Source organism: Oenanthe melanoleuca, chromosome 28 (assembly GCF_029582105.1).
Source record: "Oenanthe melanoleuca isolate GR-GAL-2019-014 chromosome 28, OMel1.0, whole genome shotgun sequence".
In the NCBI taxonomy this organism is placed as follows: domain Eukaryota; kingdom Metazoa; phylum Chordata; class Aves; order Passeriformes; family Muscicapidae; genus Oenanthe; species Oenanthe melanoleuca.
Window position 1 is genome coordinate 3,878,242 of NC_079361.1, and position 22,406 is coordinate 3,900,647.

Below are 22,406 nucleotides of genomic sequence, written 5' to 3' on the forward strand. Positions count from 1 at the left end.
GGGGACAATGGGGACAACTGGGATCAATCAGGGATAAATGGGGACAACTGGGGACAACTGGGGACAACTGGGATCAATCAGAGACAATTGGGGACACCAAGTTTTTTTGAGGGGATTTAAAAGGATTTTTGGGGGGGTCCTCAAGGTATTTTTAGGAGTCTCCAAAATTTTTTGGGAGAGATCTCCGATTTTTTGGGGAGGTCTCCAAAGTTTTTTTGGGAGGGGTCTCCAAATTTTTTGTGTCGGGTCTCCAAGACTTTTTTTTTTTTTTTTTTTTTTTTTGGGGGGGGTGGAGGGTCTCCAAATTCTTTTGGGGAAGGTTTTCCGGGATTTTTTTGTGGGATTCTGAAAAAAAAAAAAAAAAAAAACCCAAAAAAAAAAAAAAAAACCAAAAAAAAAAAAAACCAAAAAAAAAAAAAAAAAAAAAAAAAGTTTTTTGGGGGGAGGGTCCTCAAGGGTTTTTTGTGGGATTTCCAAGGATTTTTTCTGGGATCTCCAAATTTTTTTGGGGAGGGTCCTCAAGGATTTTTTTTGGAGCCTCCAGGTTTTTTGGGGATTCTTCAAAGAATTTTTGGGGGATCTCCAAGTTTTTGGTTTTGTTTTTGGATTTTTTTTTTTTTTTTTTTTGAGGGGGGGGTGTCTCCAAATCTTTTGGGGGAGATTTTCCAGGTTTTGGGGGAATCTCCAAGTTTTTTTGGGAAGGGTCTCCAAGGTTTTTTTTTTTTTGAGGTCTCTCCCAGACTTTTTTTTTTGGAGGTCTCCACATTTTTTTTAGTGGGGTCTGCAAATTTTTTTTTTTTTTTTGATTCTCCAAATTTTTTTAGTGGGGGATGGTCTCCAAGGTATTTTTGAGGATTCTCCAAATTTTTTGGGGGGATCTCCAATTTTTTTTGGGGCCCCCCCCGAGTTTCCCCCCTCTCCCTTCGAGGACCCTCCTGTCCCCAAATTCCCTTTTTGTCACCCCCCAATTTCATCCCCTCCCCCCCAAAAATTCCCTCGGGGGCTGCCCGGGTTCTGCCCCTCCCCCTCCCCATTTTTAACCCTTCCCAGCCCGGTTCTGCCCCTCCCCCCTTATTAACCCCTCCCCTCCCGGTTCCACCCCTTCCCCGCCCCCATTTTTAACCCCTCCCTGCCCGGTCCTGCCCCTCCCCCATTTTTAACCCTTCCCGGCCCGGTTCTGCCCCGGTTCTGCCCCTCCCCCTGCGTTAACCCCGGTTCTGCCCGGTTCTGCCCGGTTCTGCCCCTCCCCCGCCCCATTTTTAACCCTTCCCAGCCCGGTTCTGCCCGGTTCCGTCCCCCCCGCTCATCGTTAACCCTTCCCAGCCCGGTTCCGCCGCTCCCCCCGTGTTATCCCCGGTCCTGCCCCTCCCCACGTTAACCCCTCCCGGCCCGGTTCCGCCCGGTTCTGCCCCCCGCCTCCCCGGGGGCGGGTCCCGGGCCGGTCCCGCCGCCCCCGCCGCTCCCGGCTGCCATTTTAAGGTGAACAAAGCGGCGGAGCGGCGGCAGGTGAGCGGCGCGGCGGCACCGGGACCGCCCGGCACCGGCACCGGGACCGGGACCGGCACCGCGGGGGGGATCGGGACCGGCAGGGCGGGGCGGGACCGGGACCGGGACCGGGGGGAGCGCCGGGGGTCGGCTGCGCACGGGGGGGAGGGGGGCTCGTAATTCCCGAGTGGCATCGGGACCGGCCACGGGAATCCGGAGCGGTACCGGGATCGGGTCCGTACCGGGACCGGCCGGGCTTTCTCCAGTACCGGCACCGGCCACGGGAATCCGGAGCGGTACCGGGACCGTACCGGGACCTGCCACGGGAATCCACAGCGGTACCGGGTCCGTACCGGGATCGGCCACAGGAATCCAGAGCGGTACCGGGTCCGTACCGGGACCGGCCGGGCTTCTCTCCGGTACCGGCACCGGGTCCCCACCGAGCCCACACCTGTACCGAGTCCCCACCGGCACCCAGGTCCCCTCCGGTACCGGGTTTCAGAGTGGTGTCGGGTCCCCACCGACACCCGGGTCCCCCCCGGTACCGGGTTCCAAAGCGGTACCGGGTCCCCACCGGCACCCAGGTCCCCTCCGGTACCGGGTTTCAGAGTGGTGTCGGGTCCCCACCGGCACCCAGGTCCCCCCCGGTACCGGGTCTCCACCGAGTCCACGCCGGTACCGGCTCCGTACCTGCACCCGGCTCCCTGCCGGTACCGGATTCCAGAGCGGTACCGGCTCCACACCGGTACCTGTCCCCACCAGGTCCCCACCTGCACCCAGCTCCCCTCCGGTACCGGATTCTAAAGCGGTACCGGGTCCCCACCAAGCCCACACCAGGACCGGTGTGGTACCGGCCACGGGATTCCAGAGCGGTACCGGGTCCCCACCGGGTCCCCTCCGGTACCGGGTTCCAGAGGAGGACTGGGTTCCTCACTGGATCCACACCGGTACCGGGTCCCCACCGACACCCAGGTCCCCTCTGGTACCGGATTCTAAAGCGGTACCGGATCCGCACCGGCACCCAGGGCCCCTCCGGTATCGGATTCCACACCGGTACCGGGTCCCCGCCCTCCCGTAATCCCCACCGCGCTCCCCCCGCCGGTCCCGGTTCCGATCCCGATCCCAATTCCGGTCCCGGTTCCGATCCCGATCCCAATTCCGGTTCCGGTGCCGGTCCCAGTGCTGCTCCCGGTTCCTGTTCTGATTCTAGTGCCGGTCCCGATCCCGGTTCCTGTTCTGATCCCGATCCCGGTTCTGGTCCCGGTTCCTGTTCTGATTCCGGTGCCGATCCCGGTCCCGGTTCTGGTCCCGGTCCCGGTGTCCCAGGGCCCCCCGCCCCTCCCGCTCCGGTCCCCGGTGGGGCCGAACCGCGGGGTCCAACCGGGACATTTGGGACTGATGGGATCGGGAACCCCCAAACTTGGGAACCCCCAAAACGCCCCCGAACCCCTCCCGGGGTCCCCCCGAACCCGGTACCACCGGAACCGCCGCCCGCGTTGTGTTTTTTACAGGGAAAATCCAAATTTTTCATTTTTCCTCTCTGCGGGCCGGGGTCTCCACATGGCCGGGGGGGGAACTCCCCAAAAATTCGGGTGATTTTGAGACCCCCACCCCAAATTCCCCACCCGGAGCAAAACTTTCTCCGCCTCCATAACGATCATTATTTTTAATTATTCTCATTTTGACGGCGATTATTTTGATTTTTTTTTTTTTTTTTTTGTTCTGTTTTCGTTTTTAAATCGGATTACGGCGACACCCTCGGGGCCAGCGCTTCCCATTGGAGAATTCCAAAAATCCCAAATAATTCCCTGGCGCTGCTGGGAGGGGACAGGGAGGTGACACCGAGGTGACACCGGGGTGAGTCACCGAGCCTCAGTTTCCCCAAAACCCGCGGCCGCTCCGGGCGCCAGGATTTTGGGGGTCTCTGAGGTTTTTGGGGGGGTCTTTAAGGTTTTTTTTGAGGAGATTTTCCAAGTTTTTTTGGGGAGATTTTCCAGGTTTTTTTGTGGGATCTCCAAGGTTGTTTTTTTTTTTTGGGGGGGGAGTCTCAAAGTTATTTTTGGGGGAGGCTTTTCAAGTTTTCTTTGCAGAATCCCCGAAGTTTTTTTGTGACGCGTCCCAGATTTTTTTTGGTGGGGTCTTAAAATTTTTTTTTTTTCCAAGTTTCTTTTGTGGTATCTCCAAGATTTTTTTGGTGGGATCTCCAGGTTCTTCTGGGGGAGGATTTCCAGTTTTGGGGGGTTTTTTTGGGGGTTTTTTTTGGTTTTTTGTAGCATCTCCAAGTTTCTGTGGTTAAATCTCCGAGGATTTTTTTTTTTGGGGGAGGGGTCCCCAAGTTCTTTTGGGGGAGGATTTCCAGGGGTTTTTTTTGTGGGATCTCCAAGATTTTTTTGGTGGGATCTCCTAGATTTTTTTTTTTTTTTTTTTTTTTTTGTAGGATCTCCAAGTTTTTTTTTTTTTTTTTTTTTTGTGGGATCTCCAAGTTCTTTTGTGGGGTCTCCAAGTATTTTTGTGGTATCCCCGAATTTTTTTTTGTGGAATCTCCAAGTTCTTTTGGGGGAGTATTTCCAGGTTTTTTTTGTGGGATCTCCAAGACTTTTTTTTGTGGGATTTCCAAGATATTTTGGGGGAATATTTCCAGGTTTTTTTGTGGGATCTCCAATTTTTATTTTTTTTTTTTTTGGTGGGATCTCCAAGTTGTTTTTTGTGGGATCTCCAATTTTTTTTTTTTTTTTTTGGTGGTATCTCCAATTTTTTTTCTGCGATCTCCACGCTTTCTTTCGCGACACCCCCAAATCCTTTTGGGCGACTTTTCCCTATTTTTTTTTTTTTTATTTTATTTTTTTAATACCATCCCTAAAGCTTTCCAGCCACCACCTCAGGGCGGCCACTCCGCCGATGACGGAGTGACCAAAGTCCTTCCTCCACCTCCTCTTGCCCAGACCCTCCCACGAGCTCCTGTGTCCCTGTTCCTCCTTTTAGGGATGTTCCCAAAAAAACCCTACGACAGCCCGGCCAGCGGCTACGGGCCACCGACGGCCACCTACGGGCCACCGACGGCCACCTACGGGCCACCGACGGGCGAGTTCGGCTACGAGTTCGGTGCGCGCTCGCCGCCGCCCGGCTCCTACTACGCGGAGGAGGCGCCGCAGCTTTTCTACCGGTGGTCGTCGCCGCCGGGGCTAGTGAGGGCGCTGGGGGCGGTGGTCATCCTGCTGTGCGTGGCCATCTTCGCCTGCGTGGCCTCCACGCTGGCCTGGGAGTACGGCTACGGCTACGGCTACGGCAGCGGCGTTTTTGGCAACGGCCCGGGCGGGTTTTACGGCTCCGGTTATTACGGCGGCGGCGTTAATTACGGTTACGGCTACGGTGGCTACTACGGGGGAGTGACCAACCCGCGCACGGCCAACGGCTTCATGATGGCCATGGCCGTGCTCTGCTTCCTGGCCCAGCTGGGGCTGCTGGTGGCCAGCCTGAGCAAGTCCAGCGGGGCGCGATCGCGCCGCTTCTACCTGGCGGTGCTGGTGGCCTGCGCCGTGCTGGCCCTGGTCATGCTGGTGGCCACCATCGTCTACGTGGTGGGAGTCAACCCCCAGGCGCAGATGAGCGGCGGTGGCTACTACTACAGCCCGCTGCTGGCCATGTGCAGCCAGGTGTACGCCGGCGGCGCCGTGCTCAACCAGTACCTGTACCACTACTGCACCGTGGACCCGCAGGAGGTGAGCGGGGCTAGCGGGAGGGGAGAGGGGGCTACCGGGAGGGGAGGGTGGGCTACCGCGGCGGGGGCTACCGGGAGGGGAGCGGGGCTACCGGGAGGGGAGCGTGGGCTACCAGGAGGGGAGGCTGGGCTACCAGGAGGGGAGAGGGGGCTGCCGGGGCGGGGGCTACCGGGAGGGGAGCGGGGCTACCAGGACGTGAACAGGGGCTACCGAGGCGGGGTCTACCGGGAGGGGAGCGTGGGCTACCGGGAGGGCAGGGTGGGCTACCGGGAGGGGAGAGGGGTTACCGGGGCGGGGGCTACTGGGAGGGGAGCGTGGGCTACCAGGAAGGGAGGGTGGGCTAGCGAGGGTGGGGACTACTAGGAGGGGAGGGTGGGCCACCTGGAGGGGAGCGGGGCTACTGGGGCGGGGACCACCGGGAAGGCAGGGCGGGCTACCGAGGGTGGGGACTACCAAGAGGTGAGGGTGGGCAACTAGGAGGGGAGAGAGGGCTAGCGGGAGTGGGGACTACTGAGAGGGGAGGATGGGCCACCAGGAGGGGAAGGAACCCCAAAAAATGAGGGAGGGACCCCCCAGGAAACGAGGGATGAGGATCCCGATCCCAGCAATTCCCAAAGGAGGGAGGGATCCCCACAGAAAGGTTTGGGATTTGGGAAGGAAGGAAAAGGATTGGGAAGGTTTGGGATTTTGGAAGGTTCGGGATTTGGGGAAGTTTGGGATTTGGAAAGGACAGGGAAGGTTTGGGATTTGGGAAAGTCTGGGATTTGGAAAGGAAGGGAAGGACAGGAAAAGTTTGGGATTTGGCAAGGAAGGGAAAGGATTGGGAAAGTTTGGGATTTGGGAAGGACAGGGAAGGTTTGGGATTTGGGAAGGTTTGGGATTTTGGAAGGTTTGGGATTTGGGAAGGATGAAGAAAGGATTGGGATTTGGGAAGCACAGGGAGTCTTTGGGATCGGGCTCATCCCTCAGGGTGAGGGAGGTGATCCAGGCGAGGTTGGATCTCCGGGATTTGGGGATAAATCCGCCCCTAACGGGATTCGGGGGAGGAGGAGCCGCTCCTGAGCGGCCCCGGGGTTTTCCCGCAGAATTCCAGGGATTTGGGGCCGGGGTGTCCTGGCCTCCATCCCGGATGAGCGGGATTTATGGGGTCAGCGGGATTTATGGGATGAGTTTGGGAAAAACCGGGAAAATCCAGGAAAATCGGGGAATGTGGGAAAATGGGGACAGTCCCAGGCTGTGGGAAAAATCCAGGAATGTGGGAAAACCGGGATAATGCAGGGCTGGGAGAAAGGAACCGGGACAATCCTGGGTTGTGGAAAAACGGGAACGATCCGGGGAGAGAAAACCCGGGACAATGAAGGAATGTGGGAAAACCGGGATAATCCTGCGAGAGAAAAACCGGGACAATCCGGAGCTGGGAAGAACCGGGACAATCCTGGATGTGGGAAAAACAGGGATAATCCGGGAATATGGGAAATCCCGGGACAATCCCGGGTGCAGGAAATCCCGGGGCAAACGCCGCCGCCTGTGCCGGGAGTTTCGGGGAGGGACGAGCCCGGTCCCGGTTTCGGGAACTTTGCTCTCCCGGCTGTAAAAACCTCGGAGCGGAGCCGGGCTGGGGGAAAACAGGGATTGGGGAAGGACGGGAAAGGTTTGGGATTGGGGAATGTTTGGGGTTTGGGAAGGACGGGAAAAATGTGGGATTTGGGAATCAGCCCCGCCCCCTCGCTCGCCTCCCCCCGCTCTGCCCCGCGCCAGCCCCGAACTGCAGCGACCCCAAATCGTTCCCGGGATCCCGATCCCAAATCATTCCCGGGATCCTGAATCCCCAAATCATTCCCGGGATCCCGACCCCAAATCGTTCCCGGGATCCTGAATCCCCAAATCATTCCCGGGGTCCTGAATCCCCAAATCATTCCCGGGATCCCGACCCCAAATCATTCCCGAGATCCCGACCCCAAATAATTCCCGGGATCCTGAATCCCCAAATCATTCCCGGGGTCCTGAATCCCCAAATCATTCCCGGGATCCCGACCCCAAATCATTCCCGGGATCCTGAATCCCCAAATCATTCCCGGGATCCTGAATCCCCAAATCATTCCCGAGATCCTGACCCCAAATCATTCCCGGGATCCTGAATCCCCAATAATTCCCGGGATCCCGATCCCAAATCATTCCCGGGATCCTGAATCCCCAAATCATTCCCAGGATCCCGACCCCAAATCATTCCCGGGATCCTGAGTTCCCAAACCGTTCCGGCCATCCTGAATTCCCTAATCATTCCCAGATCCCAATCCCAAATCATTGCCGGGATCCTGAATCCCCAAATCATTCCCGAGATCCTGATCCCAAATCATTCCCGGATCTCGATCCCAACCCGTTCCTGGGACTCTGAATCCCCAAACCAATCCCAGATCCCTTCCCGTTCCCGTTCCCGTTCCCGTTCCCGCCCGGGCCGGCCCCGCTCCCCCCGCGCGGGGCTGGAGTTGGAATGCGGCAATTCCAGCCCGGCCGGCCCCGGGCCTGGCACGGGATAAACCCGGGTGTGACCGGGGCTGGCACGGGATAAACCCGGGTGTGACCAGGACTGGCACGGGATAAACCCGGGTGTGACTGGGACTGGCACGGGATAAACCCGGGTGTGACCGGGGCTGGCACGGGATAAACCCGGGTGTGCCGGGACTGGCACGGGATAAACCCGGGTGTGACCAGGACTAGCACGGGATAAACCCGGGTGTGCCGGGACTGGCACGGGATAAACCCGGGTGTGCCGGGACTGGCACGGGATAAACCCGGGTGTGCCGGGACTGGCACGGGATAAACCCGGGTGTGACCGGGGACTGGCACGGGATAAACCCGGGTGTGACCGGGATTGGCACGGGATAAACCCGGGTGTGACCAGGACTGGCACGGGATAAACCCGGGTGTGACCGGGCCTGGCACGGGATAAACCCGGGTGTGCTGGGGCTGGCACGGGATAAACCCGGGTGTGCCGGGATTGGCACGGGATAAACCCGGGTGTGACCGGGATTGGCACGGGATAAACCCGGGTGTGCCAGGGACTGGCACGGGATAAACCCGGGTGTGACCGGGCCTGGCACGGGATAAACCCGGGTGTGCTGGGACTGGCACGGGATAAACCCGGGTGTGACCAGGACTAGCACGGGATAAACCCGGGTGTGCCGGGACTGGCACGGGATAAACCCGGGTGTGACCGGGGACTGGCACGGGATAAACCCGGGTGTGCCGGGACTGGCACGGGATAAACCCCGGTGTGCTGGGACTGGCACGGGATAAACCCGGGTGTGCCGGGACTGGCACGGGATGGATCCCAAAGCACCAGGATCCCCCCAAATCCTTCCCAAATCCTTCCCAAATCCCAAATCCTTCCCAAATCCCAAACCTTTCCCTGTCCTTCCCAAATCCCGAATTTTTCTCAGCCCAAAACATTTCCCATCCTTTCTCCATCCCAAACCTTTCCCTGTCCTTTCCCCATCCCAATTTTTTCTCTGTCCTTCCCAAATCCCAAACCTTTCTTTGTCCTTCCCAAATGCTGCCTGTTCTTCCCAAATCCCAAATGTTCCCCAGTCCAAAACATTCCCCCATCCCAATCCCAAATCTCCTCTGTCCTTCCCAAATCCCCAATTTTCCCACCCCCATGGGAAATCAGCCCCTCGATCCCAATCCTCTCTGGAGCCCCAAAATCTCTGGGATCCCTGAGGGGCCCCATCCCGGGATTTGGGAAGGACAGGAAAGGTTTGGGATTTTGGGAAGGTTTGGGATTTTGGGAATGTTTGGGATTTGGGGAGGTTTGGGATTTGGGAAGCACAGGGAATCTTTGGGATCGTGCTCATCCACCGCCACACAGATTTCAGGGATGGAAGTCCCAATTCCTGCTGATCCTGTGGGAGTTTTGGGAATTCCCAAAATTCCCATTTTTTCCCAGATTTTTACCACCACCTGACCAATCCCATGGGAATTTTGGGAATTCCCAAATCCAGTTTTTTTCCCAGATTGTCTCCATCACTTTACCAATCCCATGGGAATTTTGGGAATTCCCAAATCCCATTTTTTCCCAGTTTGTCACCACCACCTGACCAATCCCATGGGAATTTTGGGAATTCCCAAATCCCATTTTTTCCCAGATTTCTACCACCACCTGACCAATCCCATGGGTTTTTTGGGAATTCCTAAATCCTGTTTTTTCCCAGATTGTCACCATCACTTTACCAATCCCATGGGAATTTTGGGAATTCCCAAATCCCATATTTTCCCAGATTGTCACCATCACCTGACCAATCCCATGGGTTTTTTGGGAATTCCCAAATCCCGTTTTTTCCAGGCTGTGGCCATCACCTGACCAATCCCATGGGAATTTTGGGAATTCCCAAATCCAGTTTTTTTCCCAGACTGTCACCATCACTTTACCAATCCCATGGGAATTTTGGGAATTCACAAATCCCATTTTTTCCCAGACTGTCACCACCACCTGACCAATCCCATCCCATGGGAATTTTGGGAATTCCCAAATCCCGTTTTTCCAGGCCGTGGCCATCACCTGACCAATCCCATCCCATGGATTTTTTGGGAATTCCCAAATCCCGTTTTTCCCAGATTTTCACCTGACCAATCCCATGGGAATTTTGGGAATTCCCAAATCCCATTTTTTCCCAGATTTTCACCACCACCTGACCAATCCCATGGGAATTTTGGGAATTCCCAAATCCCATTTTTTCCCAGGCTGTCGCCATGACCTGACCAATCCCATGGGAATTTTGGGAATTCTCCAAATCCCATTTTTTCCCAGATTTTTACCGCCACCTGACCAATCCCATGGGAATTTTGGGAATTCCCAAATCCAGTTTTTTTCCCAGACTGTCACCATCACTTTACCAATCCCATGGGAATTTTGGGAATTCACAAATCCCGTTTTTTCCCAGACTTTGGCCACCACCTGACCAATCCCATGGGAATTTCGGGAATTCCCAAATCCCATTTTTTCCCAGATTGTCACCACCACCTGACCAATCCCATGGGAATTTCGGGAATTCCCAAATCCAGTTTTTTTCCCAGATTGTCACCATCACCTAACCAATCCCATCCCATGGGTTTTTTGGGAATTCCCAAATCCCGTTTTTTCCAGGCCGTGGCCATCGCCTGACCAATCCCATCCCATGGATTTTTTGGGAATTCCCAAATCCCGTTTTTTCCAGGCCGTGGCCATCGCCTGCGGGTTCCTGATCGTGCTCCTGCTGTGCCTCATCTGCCTCTTCGCCCACAAGACCCGCAGCAGGATCTGGAAATTCGGGAAACACAACATCCAGTGGGACCGGATCCCGGCCGGCCCCGAGGGCCCCGACGTGGAGGAGTGGGTGAGACCCGGGATTGGGAATTTTGGGAATTTCGGGATCTGGGGGATCCTTCTCGTCTTTTCCTGGATGTGCAGGAGTGGGTGAGTCCTGGGATTTGGGAATTTGGGGAATTTTGGGATCTGGGGGATCCTTCCCATCTTTTCCTGAATGTGCAGGAGTGGGTGAGACCCGGGATTTTGGGATTTTGGGAATTCTGGGATTCAGGGGATCCTTTCCGGCTTCTCCCGGATGTGCAGGAGTGAGTGAGTCATGGGATTTTTGGGATTTTTGGGAATGTTGAGAATGGGATTCAGGGGATCCTTCCCAATCCTTTTCCTGGATGTGCAGGAGTGGCTGAATCCCAAAATGTTTAGGACTTTGGGATTTTTGGGATTTTTGGGAATGAGGTTCAGGGGTTCCTTCCCAGTCCTTCTCCTGGATGTGGACGCGTGGGTGAGTCCCAGGATTTTGAGATTTTTGGATTTTTGGGATTGGGATCTGGGGGATCCGTCCCATCTTTTCCAATGGGAGTGCAGGAGTGGGTGAGTCATGGAATTTTGGGAATGTTTGGGAATTTTGGGATCTGGGAAATCTTTCCCATATTTTCCTCAATGTTCAGGAGTGGGTGAGACCCGGGATTTGGGGATTTTTGGGAATGTTGGGAATGGGATCCAGGGAATCCTTCCTGATCCTTTCCCTGGATGTGGACGCGTGGGTGAGACCCGGGGTCTGGGAATTTGGGAATGTTGGGAATGTTGGGATCTGGGGCATCCTTCCCGTCTTCTCCTGGATGTGCAGGAGTGAGTGAGTCATGGAATTTTGAGATTTTGGGATTGTTGGGAATGTTTGGAATGGGATTCAGGGGATCCTTCCCAGCCCTTTTCCAATGGGAGTAGAGGAGTGGGTGAGTCTTGGGATTTTGAGAATTTTGGGAATTTTGGGAATGTTGAGAGTGTTGGGAATGGGATCCAGGTGATCCTTCCCATCTTTTCCCGGGTGTGGAGGAGTAGATGAATCCCAGGATTTTTGGGATTTATTGGGATTTTTGGGATTGGGATCTGTGGGGTCCTTCCCGTCTTTTCCTGGATGTGCAGGAGTGAGTGAGTCCCAAAATGTTTGGGATTTCTGGGATTTTGGGATTTTTGGGAATGTTGGGAATGGGATTCAGGGAATCCTTCCTGATCCTTTCCCTGGATGTGGATGCCTGGCTGAGTCCCGGGAATTTGGGGAATTTTGGGATCTGGGGGATCCTGCCCATCTTTCCCTGCATGTGCAGGAGTGGGTGAATCCCAAAATGTTTGGGATTTCTGGGATTTTGGGATTTTTGGGATTTTTGGGATTTTTGGGATCTGGGGGATCCTTCCTGTCTTTTCCTGGATGTTCAGAAGTCGGTGTGTCCCAGGATTTTGGGATTTTTGGAATTTTGGGATTTTTGGGATTTTTGGGAATGTTGGGAATGGGATTCAGGGAGATCCTTCCCAGTCCTTTTCCTGGATGTGCAAGAGTGAGTGAGTCATGGGATTTGGGGATTTTTGGGAATGTTGGGAATGGGATCCAGGGAATCCTTCCTGATCCTTTCCCTGGATGTGGACGCGTGGGTGAGACCCGGGGTCTGGGAATTTGGGAATGTTGGGAATGTTGGGAATGGGATTCAGGGGATCCTTCCCATCTTCTCCTGGATATGCAGGAGTGGGTGAGACCTGGGATTTGGGAATTTGGGGAATTTTGGGATCTGGGGGATCCTTCCCGTCTTCTCCTGCATGTGCAGGAGTGAGTGAGTCCTGGAATTTTGGGAATGTTTGGGAATTTTGGAATCTGGGAAATCTTTCCCATCTTTTCCGGGATGTGCAGGAGTGGGTGAGTCCCGAAATGTTTGGGATTTTTGGGATTTTGGGGATTTTTGGGATCTATCTGGTGGATCCTTCTCGATCCTTTTCCTGGATGTGCGGCAGTGGGTGAGTCCTGGGATTTTGGGATTTTGGGATTTCTGGGATTGGGATCTGGGGGATCCTTCCCAGCCCTTTACCAATGGGGCTGGAAATTCCCAGATTTGGGATGGGAGTGTGGGGAGGGCTTTGGGGGGCTGGGGGGGGTTTGGGGACACCAGGAGGGGTTTGGGGACTTCAGGGGGGAATTTGGGGACACCAGAGGGAGTTTGGGGACATTGGGAGATGAGTTTGGGGACATTAGGGCGGATTTGGGGACACCAGAAAGGGACAACAGGACAGGATTTGGGGACTTTGGGGGGGATTTGGGGACACCAGAGAGAGTTTGGGGACATTGGGGGATGGGTTTGGGGACACCAGAAAGGATTTGGGGACACCAGGAGGGTTTGGGGACTTCAGTGAGGATTTGGGGACTTTGTGTGGGGATTTTGGGGGGAGTTTGGGGACATCGAGAGGGTTTGGGGACACAGCTTGGGGACAGGGGAGGTGACAGGGGAGGTGACAGGGGAGGTGACAGGGGAGGTGACAGGGCAGGTGACAGGGGAGGTGACAGGGGAGGGGACAGGGGAGGGGACAGGGGAGGTGACAGCGCCGGTTTCGGTCTGGCCAATGATTAACCGGGAGGTGGCACCGGGAAAACCCGGAACTGGCAGCGCCGGGAGCTGGATGGGGACCTTGGGGACATCCCGGTGTCCCCAGCCTGGCCCGGGTTTGTCACCTCTGTCCTGGCAGGGGAGGGGCGGGAATGTCCCTGTCCTTGTCCCTTGTCCCTCTGTCTCTGTGTCCGTGTGTCCCCGTTCCTGTCCCTCTGTCCCTGCCTGTCCCCTCATGTCCCCAAACCCCTCCCTGTGTGTCCCCTGTGCCCTGTCCTTGGTTTGTGTCCCCAATGTCCCCAGCTGTGTCCCCTGTGTCCCCTGACCCCTGTCCTGCTGTCCCCATGTCCCCACTCCTCTCTCTGTGTCCCCCGTGTCCCCAAACTTTTTTCTGTGTCCCCAAACCTGTCCCCATGTCCCAAATCTGCTGTGTCCCCATTCCTCCCTGTGTCCCCAAACCTGTCCCCATGTCCCCAGTCCTCTCTGTGTCCCCCGTGTCCCCAATTCTCTGTGTCCCCAAACCTGTCCCCATGTCCCTACCCCTCTCCCCTGTCCCCATCCCTGTCCCCATGTCCCCACTCCTCCCTCTGTCCCCAATTCTGTGTCCCCAAACTTGTCCCCATGTCCCCACTCCCCTCTCTCTGTGTCCCTAATTCTCTGTGTCCCCATCCCTGTCCCCAAACCCCTGTCCCCATGTCCCCATCCCTGTCCCCATGTCCCCAATCCTCTCTCTGTGTCCCCTGTGTCCCCAGTTCTGTGTCCCCATCCCTGTCCCCATGTCCCCATCCCTGTCCCCATGTCCCCACTCCTCTCTCTGTGTCCCCTGTGTCCCCAGTTCTGTGTCCCCACCCCTGTCCCCATGTCCCCAATCCTCTCCCTGTGTCCCCAATCCCCTTTCCGTGTCCCCCACCCCTGTCCCCAGCGTGTCCCCTCTCTGTCCCCAACTGCCACCCCTCCCGCCCTCTGTGTCCCCTCGGGCCGCACCGCCCTTTGTCCCTTTTGTCATTTGATTTATTTTCATTTCTTTCCCATTCAATCCGAGTTTATTTGCTCAAAGTCCCTCCCCGGCCGAGCATTTCCTGTCCCTCTGGGGACACGGCGACACCCCCGAGTGCCACCCCCGAGTGCCACCCCCGAGTGCCACCCCCGAGTGCCACCTCCGAGTGCCACCCCCGGGTGCCACCCCCGAGTGCCACCTCCCCTTTTCTCGCCGTGTCCCCGCGCGCTTTGGGGACTTTATTGGGGCCACCCCAAAAGGCCACCAGGGCTTGGGGACACAGCTGGTGGCTCCCGGGAGGGGACAGGGACGGAAGTGGCGTGTCCGGCCGGATGTCCCCAAGGCCACCAAGCGGGGCCCCGCGTCCGGCAGCGGCGGCGCTCAAAGGGCCGGAAGGAAGGGACGGGGACGGGGACAGGGACGGGGACGGGGACGGGGATGGGGACAGGGACGGGGACAGGGACGGGGACGGGGACAGGGACGGGCGGATGTCCCTTGTCCCTTGTGGGGCCACCCCAAATCTTTGGGGGCTCACCCCGAGGGTGTCACCACCCCCGAGTTCTGTCCCTGTGTTCCTTTGTCTCTGTCCCCCAATGGGGATTGGGGGTTTTGGGGTTTTTGGATTTTGGGTTTTAGGGTTTTTGAGGTTTTAGGGTTTGGGTTTTAGTGGTTTCTGGGTTTTCCCCAACCCCAAATCTTTGGGGGTTCACCCCGAGGGTGTCACCACCCCTGAGTTCTGTCCCTGTGTCCCTTTGTCCCTGTTGCTGTGTCTCCATGGGGATCTGGGGTTTTGGGGGTTTGGGGTTTTGGGGTTTTTTGGTTTCTGGGTTTTTCCCAACCCCAAATTTTTGGGGGTCACCCCGAGGGTGTCACCACCCCCGAGTTCTGTCCCTTTGTCCCTTTGTTTGTCCCTTTGTCCCTGTTGCTATCTCTCCACGGGGTTTTGGGGTTTTAGGGTTTTTGGGGTTTTAGGGTTTGGGTTTTAGGGTTTTGGGGGTTTTAGGGTTTGGGTTTTTGGGGTTTTTAGGGTTTCTGGGTTTTTCCCCAACCCCAAATCTTTGTGGGGTCACCCCGAGGGTGTCACCACCCTTGAGTTCTGTCCCTCTGTCCCTTTGTCCCCGTCTCTGTCCCCCAATGGGGATTTGGGTTTTTGGGGTTTGGGTTTTTGGTGTTTGGGGTTTTTAGGGTTTCTGGGTTTTTCCCCAACCCCAAATCTTTGGGGTGTCACCCCGAGGGTGTCACCACCCCTGAGTTCTGTCCCTGTGTCCTTTGTCCCTGTTGCTGTCTCTCCATGGGGATTTGGGGTTTTGAGGTTTTGGGTTTTAGGGTTTTTGGGGTTTTAGGGTTTGGGTTTTTGGGGTTTCTGGTTTTTCCCCAACCCCAAATCTTTATGGGGTCACCCCAAGGGTGTCACCACCCCTGAGTTCTCTCCCTGTGTCCTTTGTCCCTGTTTCCCCATGGGGATTTGGGGGTTTTGAGGTTTTGGGGTTTCTGGGTTTTTGGGGTTTTGGGTTTTTGGGGGTGCCCAGGAGGACTCGGGAGACTCCAAGTGGGACAACAACCCCCGGTTTCCATGGATTGTCCGCGGGAATTCTCAGGGATTTCGTGGGCAATTTTCAGGGATTTCTCACAGAATTCTCTGGAGTTTTCATGGATTTCTCAGGGAATTTTCGGGGATTTCTCCTGAATTTTCGGGGATTTCTCGCTGAATTTTCAGGGATTTCTTACTGAATTTTCGGCGATTTCTCGCTGAATTTTCGGGGATTTCTCACTGAATTTTATCTCAATTTTCGGGGATTTCTCGCCGAATTTTCGGCGATTTCTCGCTGAATTTTCGGGTATTTCTCGCTGAATTTTCGGGGATTTCTCACTGAATTTTATCTCAATTTTCGGGGATTTCTCGCTGAATTTTCGGGGATTTCTCACTGAATTTTATCTCAATTTTCGGCGATTTCTCGCTGAATTTTCGGCGATTTCTCGCTGAATTTTCGGGGATTTCTCGCTGAATTTTCAGTGAATTTCCCGCCATTTCTCTCTGAATTTTTGCGGATTCCGGGGGGAATTTCGGGGCGGTTTCCCGGGAATTCCCTGGGGGGTTTTTCCCCGGTTCCCCCGGCGGGGTTAACCCCTCAAATGCCGGTGCCAGGTGAAGAACGTGTCGGGCGGCACCAGCGTTCCCGACGAGGCCGCCACCGTCGCGTACTCGGAGAAGGGAGAGACCCCCGGGCCCGCCCCCCCCCTACAGCCCCCCCGCCTACTCAGAGCCCCCCAAAAACAGCTGGAAAAGGTGCGGGGGGGAGGGGAGAGGGGGGGAATGTGGGGAGGGGTCGGGAAAAGGGGAGGGAATTTGGGGAAGGGTCGGGAAAAGTTTGGAGGGGTGGGAAATATGGGGAGGGGTCGGGGAAAGTGAGGAGGGAAAGGATTTGGGGGTCGGGAAAAGGGGAAAATGTGGGGAGGGGTCGGGAAAGGATTGGAGGAGTGGGAAATTTGGGGAGGGGTCGGGAAAGGGGAGGGAAATTTGGGGAGGGGTCGGGAAAAGATTGGAGGGGTGGGAAATGTGGGGAGGGGTCGGAAAAGGGAGGGAAAGGTGAGGAGGGGGCGGGGGAGAGAGGGAAATTTGGGGAAGGGGAGGGAGGGAAATGTGGGGAGGGGTGGGAAAAAGGGGGGAAAGGTGAGGAGGTGTCGGGAAAGGATTTGGGGGGTGGGAAATACGGGGTGGGGTTGGGAAAAGGGGGGGGGGAATTTGGGGAGGGGGCGGGAGAGGGGTTGGGAAAACTGGAGAGGGGTTGGGAAAAGGGGGAGGTCCCATGTCTGATGTCCCCGTGTCCCCCCCAAGACTCCCCCTCAGCCCCTCAGGGGACCGGGACCCCCCCAAACCTGTGTCCCCATGTCCTCGTATCCCATATCCTCATGTCCCCATGTCCCGTGTCCCCAAACCCAATGAGCCAATGTCCCCATGTCCCCAATGTCCCCATGTCCCCATGTTCAATGTCCCCATGTCCCTCAGTGACTCCCCCAGCCCCTTAGAGGACCAGGACCATGACTGTGACCTCCCCATGTCCCCAGTGTCCCCATGTCCCTGTGTTTGATGTCCCCAATGTCCATGTGCCCCCTCAGTGACCCCCCCCAAGCCCCCCAGTGCCCTGTGTCCTCATGTCCCCATGTCCCCATATCCTATGTCTCCATATCCCTGTGTTTGAGGTCCCCATGTCCCCATGTCCCCATGTCCCTGTGTTTGATGTCCCCATGTCCCCATGTTTGATGTCCCCGTGTCCCTCAGTGACCCCCCCCAGCCCCTCAGAGGACCGTGACCGTGACCCCCCCATGTCCCCAGTGTCCCCATGTCCCCAGTGTCCCCATATCCCTGTATTTGATGTCCCCAATGTCCCCATGTCCCTGTGTTCAATGTCCCCATGTCCCCTCAGTGACCCCCCCAGCCCCTCAGAGGACTGTGACCGTGACCCCCCCATGTCCCCAGTGTCCCCATGTCCCTGTGTTTGATGTCCCCAATATCCCCAGTGTCCCCATGTTCAATGTCCCCATGTCCCTGTGTTTGATGTCCCCAATATCCCCATGTCCCCATGTCCCCATGTTCAATGTCCCCATGTTCAATGTCCCCATGTCCCCGTGTTTGATGTCCCCGTGTCCCCGTGTCCCTCAGTGACCCGCCCAGCCCCTCAGAGGACTGTGACCGTGACCCCCCCATGTCCCTGTGTTTGATGTCCCCAATATCCCCAGTGTCCCCATGTTCAATGTCCCCATGTTCAATGTCCCCATGTCCCTGTGTTTGATGTCCCCAATATCCCCATGTCCCCAATGTTCAATGTCCCCGTGTTCGATGTCCCCATGTTCAATGTCCCCATGTCCCTGTGTTTGATGTCCCCGTGTCCCCGTGTCCCTCAGTGACCCCCCCAGCCCCTCCGAGGACCGTGACCGTGACCGTGACCGTGACCCCCGGCCCCCCGCCCGCCGTGGTCGCCGCGGGCGCCGCCCGGCCGAGCCCGAGGAGTCGCGCCAGTCCCAGGGCTCCCAGTGCTCCCAGTACGACACCGAGGCCACCAGCGCCCCCGAGAGCGGCGAGGAGTGCGACGGGGACGGCCAGCACTGGCACAGGTGACACTTGGGGACAGCCAGCACTGGCACAGGTGACATGGGGACAGTGGGGACACTTGGGGACAGCCAGCACTGGTACAGGTGACACTGGTACAGGTGACACGGGGACAGTGGGGACAGCCAGCACTGGTACAGGTGACACGGGGACAGTGGGGACAGGGGACAGTCAGCACTGGCACAGGTGACATGGGGACAGGGGACAGTCAGCACTGGCACAGGTGACACGGGGACAGTGGGGACAGTCAGCACTGGCACAGGTGACATGGGGACAGTGGGGACAGCCAGCACTGGTACAGGTGATATGGGGACACGTGGGGACAGCCAGCACTGGTACAGGTGACATGGGGACAGTGGGGACAGGGGACGGCCAGCACTGGCACAGGTGACACGGGGACACTTGGGGACAGCCAGCACTGGCACAGGTGACACGGGGACAGTGGGGACAGGGGTGTGACCTGAGCTGAGGCTCTGAACTGGGAATGCTGGAACTGGTCTGGACTGGTCTAAACTGGTCTGGACTGGTCTGGACTGGAAATGCTGGGCTGGGTTTGGCTCTGAACTGGTCTAAACTGGTCCAAACCGGTCTGGACTGGGCTGGACTGGGAGTGCTGGGGCTGAGGCCCAGCCCGAAGATGAGCTTAACCCCAAAGCCGATCCCAGAAAAGCCGATCCTAACCCCAAAGACGATCTAGCCCCAAAGCCCATCCCAGCCCCAAAGCCGATCCTGACCCCAAAGCCGCTCTCAGCCCTAAGCCCAGCCCTAAGCCGCTCCCAGCCCCAAAGCCGATCCTAACCCCAAAGCTGATCCCAGCCCTAAAGCCGACCCCAGAAATGCCGATCCCATAAAAGCCGCTCCCAGCCCAAAGCCGCTCCCAGCCCTAAAGCCGCTCCCGACCCCAAAGCCCCTCCCGGCCCTAAGCTGATCCCAGAACAGCCGATCCCGACCCCAAAGCCGCTCCCAGCCCTAAAGCCGCTCCCACCCCAAAGCCCCTCCCGGCCCTAAGCTGATCCCATAAAAGCCGCTCCCAGAACAGCCGATCCTGACCCCAAAGCCGCTCCCAGCCCTAAACCGATCCTGACCCCAAAGCCGCTCCCAGCCCTAAACCGCTCCTGACCCCAAAGCCCCTCTCAGCCCTAAACCGCTCCTGACCCCAAAGCCGCTCCCAGCCCCAAAGCCGCTCCCATAAAAGCCGCTCCCAGCCCAAAGCAGCTCCCAGCCCAAAGCCGCCCCCAGCCCTAAGCCCAGCCCTAAGCCCAGCCCTAAGCCCAGCCTAACCGCTGCAGGCTGTTCCCCCCGCTGGGCTCGCCCGCCTCCCGCCGGCGCTACAAGGACGAGTTCGCGGCGGGGCTGCGGCGCTACCGGGAGCTGTGCGCGCAGCTGGACGCGCCGGGGCAGCGGCTGGCACAGCTGGAGCAGCAGCTGGAGCAGCTGCCCGAGGACAGCGCCCAGTACCAGGTCGGGCCTGGGGTTTATTCCGCGGTTTTTCTTCCTTTCTTTTCATCCTTTTTTCTTTCTTTTTGACGCTTTTTTATCTCCGTTTTCGCCCTCTCGCTGTCCCTTGTCCCCTCCCTGTCCCCTCTGTCCCTGTTGTCCCGTGTCCCCCATCCCCTTTCTCTGTTCCTTGTCCCCTCTGTGGCCCCTCCCTGTCCCTCCTGTCCTCCGTCTGTCCCCTCTGTCCCTGTGCCTGCTGTCCTTGTCACCTCTGTCTCCCGTGACCCCTCCTGTCCCCTTCCTTTTCCCCCCCTTATTGTCCCATGTCCCTGTCCCCTCCTGTCCCCCATGTCCCCGTCCCCTCTGTCTCCCCCTGTCCCTCTGTCCCTGTCCCTTGTGTCCCTGTCCCCCTGACCTTGTCCCCTCTGTGCCCTCCTGTCCCCCTTTTTCCCTGCTATTGTCCCCTCCTGTCCCATCTCTGTCCCTGTCTCCGTCCCGTGTCCCCTCCTGTCCCTCTGTCCCCTCCTATCCCATTCCCCCCCACTGTCCCCTCCCTGTCCCCTCTTTGTCCCCTTCTTTTCCCCCCATCTCCTCCCTATTGTCCCATCCCTGTCCCCCTGTCCCTTCCTGTCCCTTGTGTCCCTGTCCCCTCCTGTCCCCCCATCCCTGTCCCCATAGAGAGTTTTTCTCACATATTTTTTGGGTTTTTTTTTTTTTTTTTGAGGTTTTTCAGCTTCTTTTGGGACTTTTTTTGGGCCTATGTCCCCCTGTCCCTTCTGTCCTTGTGTCCCTGTCCCTTCTGTCCCTTCTGTCCCTGTCCCCTTTGTCCCCTCCTGTCCCTGTCGCCCTTGAGAGTTTTTCTCACATATTTTTGGGCAGTTTTCTGAGGTTTTTCAGCTTCTTTTGGTGTTTTTTGGGACTTTTTTTGTGCCTCTGACCCCCTGTCCCTTCTGTCCCCTTGTGTCCCTGACCCCGTGTCCCTTCTGTCCTGACCCCTTTGTCCCCTCCTGTCCCCCTGTCCCCCTTGAGAATTTTTCTCACACTTTGGGGGTTTTTTGAGGTTTTTCAGCTTCTTTTGATATTTTTTTTGGGACTTTTTTTTGGGCCTCTGTCCCCCTGTCCCTTCTGTCCCCTGTCCCTTGTGTCCCCTGTCCCTTGTGTCCCCTGTCCCTTGTGTCCCTCTGTCCCTGTCCCTATCCTCGTTAAGAATTTTTCTCACACTTTGGGGGTTTTTTGAGGTTTTTCAGCTTCTTTTGATATTTTTTGGGACTTTTTTTGGGCCCCTGTCCCTTGTGTCCCCCTGTCCCTTGTGTCCCCCTGTCCCTGTCCCCTGTCCCTTGTGTCCCCCTGTCCCTTGTGTCCCCCTGTCCCTGTCCCTATCCTCGTTGAGAATTTTTCTCACACTTTGGGGGTTTTTTGAGGTTTTTCAGCTTCTTTTGACATTTTTTGGGATTTTTTTGGGCCTCTCTCCCTCTGTCCCCTGTCCCTTGTGTCCCCTGTCCCTTGTCCCCTGTCCCTGACCCCGTGTCCCCACAGGCCCTGGCCGAGGAGTACAATCGCCTCAAGGACCTGAAGCGGGTGAGTCCTGGGGGTGATTTTTGGGGTCACCCCTCTTTGGGGGTTCACCCCCTGCGTCCCCAAACGTCCCCAAACGTCCCCAAATCCCTCCCCAGAGCCCCGAGTACCAGGAGAAGAAGCGGGAATCCCAAACCCTGCGGAACAAACTCTTCCACATCAAGAGGATGGTGAGCGACTACGACAAACTCCGGGGCTGACCCCAAAACCAGCACCCCAAAAAAAGGGACTTTTTTTTTGGGGGGGGGGGGACACCTCAAAACCCTCCCCCCAAATTCCTCATTTTGTGCCTTTTTTTTTTGTCTTAAAAAACCCCCGAAATTCCTCGTTTTGGAATGGCAAGGGTGTGGGGGGGGGATGTTGGTGTGACCCCACCCTCACCCCAAAATGTCCCCAAATTTCCCCTAAATGTCCCCCACAGCCTCTGGGACCCCCCCAGTGCCTTCCCCTGGTTGTAAATAGGGTTTTTTATGGGGTTTGCACCCCCCTGGCTGCCTTAAAAGGGGTTTTGGGGGTCCCAAAATGGGGTTTGGAGGACAAAAGAAAAACCCTTTTGGGGTTTTTTGGGTTTTTTTTGGGACCTAAATCCCAAAAATATTTTATAGGGAACAGTGGGAAATGTGGGAATTGTGTAATATTTTAATTGTTGGTGTTTTTTTTGTAATAAATGAAGTGTAATTGTTGATTTTAATTTGGGCTCGGGGCGAAATGGGGAGGACGAAATTCCCCTAAATTTGGGGAGGGGACCCCAAAAAACCCTCCCAGTTTTGGAGGGGAAATCCCAAATCCCTCCAAATTTGGGAAAAGAAAACCCAAATCCCCACAAACCTTGGGAGAGAAATCCCAAATCCCTCCCAACCTGGAACGAGGAACCCCAAAAATCCCCCCCATATTTGGGAGGGGAACCCCAAATCCCTCAACCTTGGGAAAGGAAAATCCCAAATCCCCCCCCCCAAATTTGGGAAAAGAAACCCCAAATCCCAATTTTAGGGTTTTTATGGAACATTCCCTATTTTTGGGGTGGGTTTGATCTCCCCAATCCCAATTTTTCTGCCAGATCCCAAATCCAGACCCTTGGGGTTGGAGGAAATGTCTTTAATTTGTGTTAATTAATTAATGGGTTTATATGGGGGAGGGAGGATTCCATTGGTCAGGATCATCCTGGAATCCCAAATCCCAAAATCCCATATCCCAA

The 22,406-nt window shown here is 56.4% G+C and overlaps 1 protein-coding gene across 1 annotated transcript; it reads left to right on the plus strand.

Annotated features, from left to right (window-relative positions):
- The first annotated feature begins 2,906 nt into the window (after window positions 1–2,906).
- On the plus strand, window positions 2,907–21,902 carry OCLN (occludin). The gene is given in 9 exon segments (XM_056512369.1): window positions 2,907–3,342; window positions 4,468–5,204; window positions 10,418–10,576; window positions 16,238–16,324; window positions 16,326–16,354; window positions 17,995–18,204; window positions 19,489–19,660; window positions 21,173–21,214; window positions 21,310–21,902. Coding segments are annotated over 8 exon segments (1,536 nt in total). The 5' UTR covers window positions 2,907–3,342; window positions 4,468–4,469; the 3' UTR covers window positions 21,412–21,902.
- Window positions 21,903–22,406: the final 504 nt, after the last annotated feature.